The sequence below is a fragment of the Jaculus jaculus genome, chromosome 6, assembly GCF_020740685.1.
Source record: "Jaculus jaculus isolate mJacJac1 chromosome 6, mJacJac1.mat.Y.cur, whole genome shotgun sequence".
Classification (NCBI taxonomy): domain Eukaryota; kingdom Metazoa; phylum Chordata; class Mammalia; order Rodentia; family Dipodidae; genus Jaculus; species Jaculus jaculus.
Genome location: NC_059107.1, coordinates 122,833,747 through 122,846,810, shown reverse-complemented (window position 1 = coordinate 122,846,810; position 13,064 = coordinate 122,833,747). Strand labels below are relative to the sequence as shown.

Below are 13,064 nucleotides of genomic sequence, written 5' to 3'. Positions count from 1 at the left end.
GAGTCTGACTTTTTAGCCAACTGAATGGTGAAGCAACTTACTTCCTTAAAAAAAAAAAAAAAAAAAGTAGCTGAGTGTGGTGGTGCATGCCTTTAATCAGAGGTAGGAAGATCCCTGTGAGTTCGAGGCCACCCTGAGATAGATTACATAGAAAATGCCAGGTCTACCCTGAGATAGATAACAGTGAATTTCAGGTCAGCCTGGGATGGACTGAAACTCTATCTCATAAAAAAAAAAAAGAAACAAAAAACAAAGACAGCAACAACAAAAAAGTTATGCCCATTTCTGTAAAGCTTACTCACTCTATCTAAAGTGCCTTGTGGCTGGTTGGCTCCATTTTTTATCTGGATCCTACCCTGAGGACTATGGGGTTTATATTTGAAAGCTTCAGTATCTATTTTGTGCCATCATTTCTCAGCAGTGGCAGTCACTGCTGGATGGTAGGTACACAAACCAGACAGATGGTCCAAGAATAGCTAACAGAGGCATTAGTTATAAAGACATGATTAGTAAAGCAAACATTCTGTCTGCTGGTTGCTAAATTTGTACTTGGTGTTTGCCTTTATATGGCAAGGTAAGTAATATTTTATGTCCTCATTCTTACTTTTTATAACCTTTTTTTTTGTTGGGCATGGAAGACAGTGAAGATATAGCTGAAATTCTTTAAAACTAGATTTTTAAAAGACATTTTTGAATATTTTGCTAATAAAAGATGGGATCACTTTATCCAATGTTGCTATGACTTTTGTCTAGGAGACAAATACCACATTTCTTTCTTCCATGAAAACTTCTTGGGGTGATTTAGGGCCATCTTTTTTTTTTTTTAAGATTATTTATTTATTTGATTATTTGAGAGTGACAGAGAGAGAAAGAGGCAGATAGAGAGTGAGAGAGAGAATGGGCACGCCAGGGCTTCCAGCCACTGCAAACGAACTCCAGACGCAAGCGCCCCCTTGTGCATCTGGCTAACGTGGGACCTGGGGAACCGAGCCTCGAACTGGGGTCCATAGGCTTCACAGGCAAGCGCTCAACCGCTATGCCATCTCCCCAGCCCTAGGGCCATCTTTTAATTTTGTTAAATAATTTGCATATTTGACAACAGGCTTTATCTTCCTTAATTTACGGATTCATGTTATAAGTCAAATCAGCTAAGAACATCTGGAAGAATTCAATGTTTTATGTACAATAACATTTAGAAGTAATCTTTCACATCATCATAACAAAATGTCTCCTAGATTTAATAATGTTTGATGAAGTCAGTAAGTGTACTTATTATTTTAAAGTAAAAAAATCAATGTTACTTTTTTCTTAAAAATAGCAATATTGAATAAATAACACTCACAAAAAATTTTTAAGATAATGACAATTGAGGATGAGGTGATAGTAAATTTTACTGGAAAACATGGTTGGAGAATAGACCAGGAGAGTACTGGATGTATATAAAGGCAGGTTAAAACATGGGGTAGAATAGATTGGAAAGGTTGTGTAAACTAACCTTCATTTGCCTGAAGTATGCCAAATAATAGGATGTTGTGCTCCTAAACGAGTCTTAATTTCTTACATTTTTGTAGAAGTGGTTCAACTTAATCAAAATATTATATTGAACAACCACATATGCTACACCTATAAACCCATATAAATACAGGCTTATAAAACAATATGCAGATTTCTAGAATGTATTATGAAATAACTTGCTTGGATTATAATAAAGCTGGTGAAATAAACACATTTTAAATATAAAGAGTACAACTGTACAGCCTTCATGGTGAACTGTGAAGCTTCAGAAATCAAAGATGTTATTTGAACTGTCAGTCACTAAATACAACACAAAATTTCCATGACTGCTTGAAGCTCCGACTTTGGCCATCAATTGTCAAGTCTGTGCATTAATGTTGGATTCATGTATCTTTCATTGTTCATCAAATAGGATCTCACTAGTATATGCTACCTGAACAATAATTGTACTTAGGGTCATCAATCCTTCCTCACCCCAAAGGAAGAGTGTAGCAAAATGAGTTGGAGAGTCCTGGGCTCCTTTAGGTGGAGAAAAGCTAGAACCCCCTTTGAACTTTGCTGATTCCATTAATTCTTATCGAGCCTTTTGATTCCATTAACAATTCAAAAGTAGCACCATTATCAGTGTCTAGAATCCCAGAAGGTTTCCTGGGGAGATTAATAGTTATCTTGGAGCTATGTTGATAACAGTCAGTGAAAGGGAGCTAAATTATCACTCCTCTGAATGGCACTTCACGCCTGTTTGAGAAAGCAGAGTGGGATTGCTTGCCTGTTGTGGTTTTTAGTTCCTCATAACTTTTTTCTTTGTTTTATGTTTATTTATTTATTTGAAAGTGACAGACAGAGAAAGAGGCACAGAGAGAGAGAGAGAGAGAGAAAGAGAGAGAGAGAGTGAGAGAGAATGGGCGCGCCAGGGCCTCCAGCCACTGCAAATGAACTCCAGATGCGTGTGCCCCCTTGTGCATCTGGCTAACGTGGGTCCTGGGGAATTGAGCCTCGAACCAGGGTCCTTAGGCTTCACAGGCAAGCGCCTAACCACTAAGCCATCTTTCCAGCCCTCCTCATAACTTTTGAAAAGCATTCATGGAGTCTAAGAATCAAATTACTTATCTATATTTTTAAAATCATGATTTTTTTTCATACTGGCAGTTTTACCTATAGTTGTGATATTATAAATGCATTCCTGACTTTAAAAGTAATAGATCATCAACTTTTCATCTTAGATTTCTTATCAAATTCTTATTACTTTTCAAAATTTCTGCTCAACTCAGTGTCCCCTAGGGAATTGGATTGAAACCTATGAAGTCTAAGGAAGGATGTTTCAGCTCACAATGAGGGCCCTGTGTGGACAAGACTGTCTGGGAGCTCCTGGTGACAGAGCGATTGGAGTTAATTTGTATTCTGTCTGCCTGCTGTAAGTGCCATAAGTAGATGTAATCGGTTGAACACAGTGAATTCTAATTACCAGAAGTTAAATTAGCAAGTAGGGGACTGCCTGTACTTAGAAATTATTTCATCAATAGCTTTGATAATTGCATTTTCCCCTCACAGCAAACGAAATGTTTGAAGGAGTATCTTGCTTCAATTTTTACCCAATAATTTCAGAAAATGTAATGGAATTAGGAGACATTTTCCCCTCAGACCTGGTTATTCTGGAAATCATAGTCCAGTGAATATTGAAGCTTCCCTAATTTCTCCTCTTCTTTGGGCTCTTCTTTTTCTTCACCGTCCGTCAATCCAGTTTCAGCATCATCATCCTTAAGGGCCTATAAGTAGGAAAAGGGATCATGTATGACTTCTAATGAATTTTCAATCAAATTGCAAATTAAACTTGCCGTATTGTTACAGCTTCAAGCTGTTAGAAGCAAGCACTAAGATGCTGGAAATCTGTTTGTCTGACACACATACTTGTTTGATGCTTTCATACTTTTTAAATTCCACTGTGCACGGAATTTTCTCCCCCATCAGCAAGCAACATGGAAGCAATGATGAAGCCCCTCAGAATATTGCAAGCAAAAATGTGAAAGTGTTGCCAGGAAAATGTCAACTTGGTGTTACGCCTGGCCCCAGGACTACTGCTGTTTTCCTTCTAGTGTGATAAACATGCTCTTAGCCAGGCCAGGCTTCACATTCTGGTAGCTGAAAGAGATGCTCAGCCTCATGTAAAACATGACTGTTACATGCAGTGGAGAAATTTACAGGAAATGCATGGCCTTTTGCGATCTCATTTCTTATGAAACAGATAGTTGAGTGATCCTCAGAAAATTTAACTCTCTGTCTCGCATGTACATTCATAACGGTTAAGGGAAAATTAGAAGACATGCTGCCAGCAAATGCCTGTTTGGAGAGAAGTTTACTTCACACCCCACTGCAGTTTACCATTGTGTTCTCTCTCATCACAGCTCCACGGAAAGCTGGGCTGAATTAAACTGATTTCAGTCTATTTGGTAGCAAGAGATAAAATGATGGGTATACGATTTTGAAAAACCTCAAGTTGATATTCGTTTGCCATAGAAAATAGGATCTTTAAAATCCTAGTCTAACCAATTAAATATTCATCATATTCTAAAAAGTGTAACATACCTGGAAATACTAGAAAGCTCATTATGTCATAAAATACATTAAAATGCTTATGTTTTTCAAATGTCAAAGTATGTAATATCTTTCTAATATGTAAAAATTTGTCAAAAATGTAATTACTAAAACTATTAATATTAAAAGATTTGTTTACAGGGATATGAAGAACTACTGCTTTAAAGAAATTAGAACAATTAATGAGGACTCTCTATGTAGTTATTATTATTTTTTGGAGGTGTGTAATATATGTGGTATATGCATGCATGCAAAGGCCAGAGGAGAATGCCAGTGTTCTCCCCTGTCATTCGTTGGCATGTTTCCTTCAGACAAAGTCTCTCACTAAATCCAGAGCTGCTATTTTCAGCGAGGCTGGCTGACCATTGAATCTCAGAGATTCTTCTAGTTCTGTTCCCCACAGTATTGGGGTTACAGTTATGTGTATACACCAGCTGTTTCTGCAGGTGTTAGGGATTGAACTCAGGTGATTTTTGGCCTTCTCAGGCCCTCTTGTTTTTGCAGCAATTGCTCTTAGCCATGGAGCCATCTCCCCAGCTCCCATATCAAGGCCAAAGTATGAAAAGGTATGTTTCTCTGATCACTTGTGAGGTTGAAAAAAATTAAAAATCTTTATGTTTGTCATTCATTATTATTTTCTGGTCACTGTCTAGACATATTCATTAGTAGTTTTTTATGTTTTTGTATTTTTTTCCCTATTTCTTTGGAGTAACTCTGTATTTTAGTAATGTCAACACCTTGCTACATGTAGCAAATATTATCCTCTAGTGTTTAGCATTTTCCTGGCTGTGTGTGTGTGTGTGTGTGTGTATGTGCACACATGTGAATATGCTACTTCAGAATCTCACGGAAAATAAGACATATCAAATTGTATTAAGTTCTTCTTTTTTTGTGCTAGGGTCTTTCTGTAGCCCAGGCTGACCTGGAATTTACTATGAAGTCTCAGAGGGGGTCTCAAACAATCTTCCTACCTCTGCCTCCTGAGTGCTGGGATTAAAGGTGTGGCACTACCACGCATGGCTTGAATAAGTTTTTACCTTGAGTGGTACATGTGAGGGGGTGTCACTAAGGGAACAAGACCTAGTGCAGGAGAAGGCCATTGAGTTCAGTGAGGGAACTTCCTGCAGCAGAATCCCAATGTTCTTTGAGAAGCTTAGTTGTGAGCAGTTTTCAGCACCCCCATAGAAGATTAGGTAATTTGCCTCTTTGTATGATTCCAGTTTTTTTTTTAGAAGAATGGGAAGCCACTGGATGCACACTCAGATTAAAAATATCTAGATGTCACTGTATTGTCACAATAAAAATCATGAATTAAAACACGTTCTCAAAATTCTATTTTAGAATTTATGATTTATACATCTTGTTTCAGCCCAATGCATCTGAAATAGCCAAGATACTAAATCTCCCTTTTCCCTAAGTAGTTTTTGCTGGAGTAGAAGGTGCAGGACCATATCTGCAATTATTCTACATGAAACAGGGCTACATTTTTGGCTAATTTTTCAGGGCTACTGTTCATCATTGAAATGATTAAGTCTGTTCCTATCTTGAAGGCTGAGCTTCCACAGACATTTTTTTTTAACCATAACATCAAATCAGGCCTATAAAATCAGTAGCTATTGTAATATCTCATGAGAAATATTTTCATTCCCTCATGGAAGAAAATTCAGGAGAGAAAGCTGTAAGCCCAGTAACCCTGAGGTCTGATAAGATGCTATAACAGCAGCCAAGTCGGGAACATCAGGCTTTAATGGCTCTAAGGTTAGGAGAACATGCTGACAGCTTGCTTTAGCATGCAAAAGTACTGTTTTTGGCCATCAGCAGGAACATATGCTCATTCTAAATTATTATGTGTAGATTAGGATTTGATCTCATATTGAAAAGGTAGCATGAAGGAGGGACTATATTTCCTTTCTGTCCATTGATTTAAAATTTGAGCTTTCTAATACAGATTTGTTGAGTCCATGTAGCAAAATTTAAAATAAAAATGTTTTATCTTAAAAAATCAGTTTAATTCAGCCTTTTGATGTGTGTCAGAATGGTAAGCCCTCAGCTGTGGAGCCCAGCTGCAGCCTTGCCTAGGGATATCTAAGTAGCAGAGAAAACCTACCGCAGGGGACAGTCCAGAACAGTCATGAGACACACACAGATAGGAGGACATAGAAGGAAGAAATAAAAATTAAAATATCCACACACATTAGTGAGAACCATGGAGTAATGACCTTTCCAGACCTATGACTTTATGAGGTGATACCTCCCTTTTTTACATGTAGTGTTCCCAAGCAAAAGAGTGAACCCTTGAATATTTATTTTATGTACTATAAATATGGTATCTGTAGTTCTCTTTGCATCCACTGCATAATGTTCTAAGACCCTTTCTTGCTAATAAAACCTTACTCTATAGGCAGTTGAGTGTTGAAGTTTGAATTTCTGTGAGATTGATTTGGATTTAAGTAATAAAAGAACTTATTGATTGCAATGGATCCTATGTAGAATTTAGAAGTCCTATCTAAAAATCCTTCATATCTGTCATGCTTCGGAATAAGTCCTTAGTGATCATCTCCATAGTCACTTAAGTATCCTTCTTAAGCTATCTCGAAACCTTAATTATTTAAGAATGAATTTGTGTTTATGTTGTTTTGATTCTGGGTTCTCTGATGATCATGAAGGGACAAGTAATTCTCCTAAATTCTATATTACATTCTGTATTGTATCATTCATAACTCATTAGAATCTGTTATTAGCTATTTTGTCAAACTTGAGAAGGAGCATAAACCACTATTATACAATATCATTAGGGACTGTTTTTACTTACTCAAATTATTTTTCATTCTGTACATTTAGTTGTTCATAACTTAAAAAATAAGACCAACCTAAAGCCGAAGTGGCTTTCAGAGTGTTGGGATTCTGAACACATCGCAGTGCCAATAACCTGCTGTGAACTGTCACTGACATTTCCTGATATACCTTTAGTTGATTTATTTTTCTCTATGCCATGCCATCCAAAGGAACAAATGATTGAGGAAAATGGTAACCACCATCAATTCTATCTTTGAGATACTGGTCATTTACCCATGGCATATCAGGGATAATGGCACTGTGCTATCAATTATAATCTTACATTACACAGAACAAATTCACAAAAGCAAATACAAGTTAGTACTAGAAAGAAATGCCACAGTTATCATTTAACAGTATTCAGTGCTTTTAATTTTCAACTCTAGGCCATAGGTAATTACATTTGAACTTTATGATAAATATGAAAGTGATAGTATTAGCTATTCAAACTCTCATTTTAAAGGCTCTTATTAAAATAACATACTGTTTTCAGTCCATGTTTATCTAGGAGACAATTTAAATTTATATATTGTATAAAATATTAAAAACTTCTGACTGTGTCTTAATTTAAAAAAAAAACTATAAATATCAGTATTATGTTATGGAAACTAGTGAAATAAAGTATACTATGATTTAAAATTTCATTGTCTACTTAACAAATTAGACAGTAACATCCTATCTTGACATGTGTTGTTGAACTTGTATGTGTGAGCTTTCATGACTGTTTAGAATCCAAGAGAAATTGAACCCTTGTTACTCTGAGCTCAGGCTAAAGCTCAGTGTGCCTGAGAACAGATATTACATCTATTCTGCAGCTCTGAAGTGAAGCCAAACTCCAGGGAGTGGGAAATGAGCCTCTGGGAGATTGTTTGCAATACGTGTGTCAGTGTCTTTGAGAAAAAGAGTTTAAAATTTAACCTGGGAAGAGGATGAAGTGTGAGTGTGTGGCTAGCTAGGAATAAATATTCTATTTTTGTTGCTAAACTACCACATATTAAAAAATATCAGGGATAAGAGGGAGAGGGAAGGTAAGGAAATTGACCACGGCAAAAGGAATATTTTAACACCTGCCATATTAAACTCTTCTTATGGAGATTTATGAGTTTATAAATTGATAAAAATGCCTGCAAATGTTGATATCTCAGAAGAAATGACATTTTTGAGTTATTTAGTGTGAAGCATTAATAACTGCAAAGTTATTTGTATAAAAACTTTAGATTTAGATTTTATATGCATTAAATGCTCCTTAGAAATTCAATATATTATATCAAGAAACAAAAAGTATTACTTAATAATTATTATTAATCATAAAGTTCATCTTGAACTAAATTATTTAGTTAAAATGAATAGCAAAATAAAGAAAATCCAAATAACTTTTCTATGCTTGGGAAGATAACCCAGGCATACAGATTTGTAGATAGCATTATGACTGTAATTATGGTCCTCAAGTGAGGAAATAAGAATTTTGTCTTTGATCTCTTTCCTATTCTTTAGGCATACTGCATATTCCCCTTCCCATTACATAGATCATTATTCTGAGCAACCACTTGCTGACTTGGAAGGACATGCAGCAATTGTTAATTTAGCATGACAGGATATACAACTCAGTTATTTCGTAGAAAGTATGAGCACTGAAAAGTTAGAAAGAGCTGTCTGAGAGGGAACACGCTCATACACCATGGCTTTCTGTTTTGAAACTCCAGGCACAGTCCAGGTTGGGTAAAGAGAAGTAATACAATGTTCAGGCATCATCTCGTGATGCATGGCACAGGACCAGGCCTGAATGTGGTGGAGTCCCTCTTCCGGTGGGTGTGTTCAGGAGTACTGAAAACCATGGCAAATGCCTCTATTATACTCAGAGAGATTGAGTCATCACTGAAAGGAATGACAAGCATCTTTACAACAAAGACATATGCCCCCAAGTTATTTTGTTCTGTATCTGGTATAAAACAATAATCCACTTATTGGTGAATTCTGTACAAAATAATCTATGAATGAGTAAATAAGGGATTGTGTGCATTACCTGATCTTTCATGGTCTTCCCTAAGTCTTTCACATCTTTCATGTTAATGGCATTCTTTCCTCCCTTTTCCTTTCCCTTCTTCTTGTTTTTCTTTTTGAACAAACATTTCTTACAGATACAAAAGCAGCAGGTGAGGACTAAAAGGACTGCAACTATGGCTATGGCAATTAAGGCCCATGGTGGCACTGAAAGAAAGAAGAAGACATGAGACATTAGCAATGAAGCTTGAGAGGTGTGAAACCTTTTACCCCATGGGCTGTGAAGATACCCATTGTTCCATCTGAATTTATTGAATGCTGCTGTGCTCCAAGTGTGCTTCCATGCAGTCTTTCATCCACGTTGGGGCCTCTGCTTTGACTGTTCTTCTAGCTCTTTCACTTTGCCTTTATTGCGTTTTTAAAAATTAATTAATTTATGAGAGAGAGAGAGAGAGAGAGAGAGAGAGAGAGAGGGAGGAAGAGAGGAAGATGGGGGGGGGGGGTGATGGGAGCTCCAGGGCCTCTATCCACTGCAAATGAACTCCAGACACATGAGCCACCTTGTGCTTATGTGGGTATTGGGGAATCAAACCTGGGTCCTGAGGCTTTGCAGCCAAGTGCCTTGATCACTAACCCATCTCTCCAGCCTCATTTTGCCTTTCCCTATAATTCAAATGACCTCTCTTCTTCATGTTCCAAACTAAAATTCCACTCAATCCTCACTTACTCAGAACATACTTCTGGGCCTTGACCTCTGAGTTTAAATGCTGGTTCCACCACTTGCTATTGCTATGATGTTGGGTAAATCTAACTTTTCTCTTCCACAGTTTCCTCATCTGTACATAGAAGTAAAATTAGTAGTACCTCAGAGAGTATTTGTGAGGATTAAATCATAGAATGCAGTGGCTATCATGACAAAAGCTTAACTAATATCAACTACAAATGACTCATGGATCAAGTGATAGATGTTATGTTAATATGTTCTGGTATAGTAGGATGGACAGACATGAATTAATAAATAGAAACTAAAATATCAGTTTACATCTAGAGAAAGGAGCAAGCAGGACTTGGTGCTTTGAAAGTTGATCATGGAGAGATACATCTAGTAGGGGTCTACAGGTCTGGATGGACATAAACCAGGCTTAGCCACATGGAGGCTGTGCTATTGTGGTCAGATTGCTCAACTGTTTTGACTTTCTGTTTTCTTCTGTACAAAGTGAAGAGCAGAATGCTCATTTCATCTTGCTGATTAAAAATTAATGTACTAAAAAGCTTATAATTATATCCAGCATATATCAGAAGCTCAAGAAATATTTCTTTATATCCAAAGCATAGGACTCAGTGATGTAGGTGATGCTCAGAGTACATGAGGGGACTATGACATGTACGAGAGCGAGCGAGCGAGAGAGAGAGAGAGAGAGAGAGAGAGAGAGAGAGAGGGAAATGTGTACATCCAGTTCAGTGAAAATGCTGAGGGAATGGAGAGGAGGAAGGGATGGCCTTTGGATAGAGGAGACAGTGAATTGAAAGATGCTTTTAAAATGATCCAACATGTATCAATAAATGTATTGTTTCCATCTACTAAGAGTTAATATGGTTTCTTATTTAGCATCTCCTATCCAACTTGCCTATAAAAAATAAAGTTTCATGCAAGCATTTAGAATTTTGTTTGACTGAAAAGGAATTACTCATGATTCAAATCACAGCTATTGAGACTAATCAGAAGAAATAATTAGATTTGTCTGTTGTAATAAAAAAAGACACTGGGCACTGAAATGATAAGAATAAGTGTAATTTTCTTCAAGCCGCATAAACATCATTAGCATTGATGATTGTTGAACACAAGTCAGGAGTACTTTGATAAAGTAAAAACACTTAAAATTAACCTCTCTTCAAAACTGAGAAACCCCACTTTGCTTGCTCTCTCTCTGCAGATAGCTTCATGAAGAAGATGAATCACTCAGAGTATTAGTCTAGCAGATGACTGGATATTAGATAGTAGACAGATAGGCCTTATGCAATTGCACCTTTTACACTGCAGTTCAGCCACAGACATACTTGTCAGAACAGCATAGACAAGCCCACACCCAAAATTATGCTTCCTTTAGTCTTTAATTTTTTTATTTTTATTTTTTTGAGGTAGGGTCTCACTCTAGCCCAGGCTGACCTGGAATTCACTATGGAGTCTCAGGGTGGCCTCGAACTCACAGCGATCCTCCTACCTCTGCCTCCCAAGTGCTGGGATTAAAGGCGTGTGCCACCATGCCCAGCTAGTCTTTAATTTTGTTAAATAAATCATGCACTTAAAAAAAAATCAATGTAAGCTCATGTGACCAACAGAATTCTTCATAATACTTCACTTCAAAGTTTTCCCTTCTGTTGATCTAGTTAGAATCCAGTCATGTGTGAATGGGAGCCTATGCATCTATTGTAGGTAAGACAACGTTAATAATGGCCCTTCCTTTTGAACTTCATAAATTATTCTTCCAGTTGGACTTTTATGGCAGTATTTTTGAGAGTTCAAGATCTCTTACATTACAAAAGACAAGATGAATATAATTTAACAAGTTCGCAAGACAAAGGTAAAAGGAAAGGAACATATTTAATCAAAAGAAGTTAAAGAGACAGGCACATGGTATCATGGGAAGACACTGATATAGTGCAACTTGAAGGCAATTTCAAACCACTGGAAAACTTTTATTTTGAAATACTTATTTCCGAAAGCCCTGTTTGCTTCCAGGTTTGTTTCAGTTCATTTCATGCACAGAGTAATTTTAATCTTGAACATGCAGATTTGGTACAGTCTAATTAACAGACTTTTCCTCCCAATTTATTGGCAACTTTAGGGAGAATTAAATACAAAAACCTTATTGTAATTATTTTGTATACACATGTAAAAGTCAGTAATAATATAAAGTTACAGCTTTTTTGTGTGTTTTTGTTTTTGTTTTTGTTTTTCGAGGTAGGGTTTCCCTCTATCTCATGCTGACCTGGCATTCGCTATGTAGTCTCAGGGTGGACTTGAACTTGTGGTGATCCTCCTACCTCTGCCTTTTGAGTGCTGGTATTAAAGGCATGTGTCACCACACTGGGCTACAACCATTTTTAATAAATGGAATCATTTGAATTGAATGTTCATGCTAAAAATTGTATTTTACTATGTAGAGTAATGGAATATTTAAAATTTGGTAGGCTTAGGTATTATTTGTAGATGATACTTTATTTGTAAAAATATGTTTCAATAAGTGAGCAAATCTCATGGACTATTTTGGATTGTTGAAAATCTACTTATGGCCCAATCACTGTGCCACAGTTTTATATACATGTTTTCTTTTAATCTTCACAGCATTTTTGTTACCATTTTGATTGTACAGAGGAAGCAGTCTATAGTTGGAATAGTGTAAGATGTTCAAATGTCTTTATGTTATATGGTTATAAATGTATACATTAACAATGAATACAAGTGGAAAATCACCTCATTCTTAGGCCCCTTTAGTAGAACATTTTTAATTAGAAAAATATGATGAATCAAATAAATAAGAGTATAAAATGCTGTCAAGAGTGATTTTTCTAAGTATAACTATACTTCCATTAAAATATTGCTACAGGTATAAAGTTTTAAGCATATTATTATGATTACCTACCACTAAATGAAATTTTATAAGACTTTAAACATTTAATTTAAATGTTTTTAACAGAAAATAAGAGACTAGTATAAAGATTATTAAAAGTATTATTTCTTATTTTGTAGTTAATGAATCTCATGCATTATTTGACTAAAAGGTAAACTGATATATGAGAAGTAAATCAAAGGAGTATCAATTCAAAACAATTTCTGATTCTTTAAATTAGACCTTGTGGTAAGTAGAATAACAATCAAATAACAATCCTTCAATGACTTCTATTTCCTAGAAGTTGTGCATATGTTACCTTATATATTGAAGATCTTGAAATAGAATGTTCTGTATTATCTGAGTGGCTCTAATATAATCATTAGAAGCAGGAAGGCGTTTAAGAATCAAAGAAAGAAATTTGAAGATTTTGGGCTTGTGGTTTTGTAGATGGAGAAGAAAGAATGAGGTAAGCAATGCTGGTGGTGCTTAGAAGCCAGACAAGGAAGG

General features: G+C 36.2%; 1 protein-coding gene across 5 annotated transcripts in view; it reads right to left on the bottom strand.

The window, feature by feature from the left end:
• The window catches only part of Syt1 (synaptotagmin 1), a 572,391-nt gene that overhangs the window by 156,188 nt on the left and 403,139 nt on the right, over positions 1 to 13,064 (bottom strand). For all 5 annotated transcript variants that reach the window (XM_045152837.1, XM_045152840.1, XM_045152838.1 and 2 more), the window contains 2 exons: positions 8,966 to 9,150; positions 3,159 to 3,281 (listed from right to left, as the gene is read on the bottom strand). In XM_045152837.1, the coding sequence (XP_045008772.1) occupies positions 3,159 to 3,281; positions 8,966 to 9,150 (308 nt within the window). The remainder of the gene's footprint in view (positions 1 to 3,158; positions 3,282 to 8,965; positions 9,151 to 13,064) is intronic.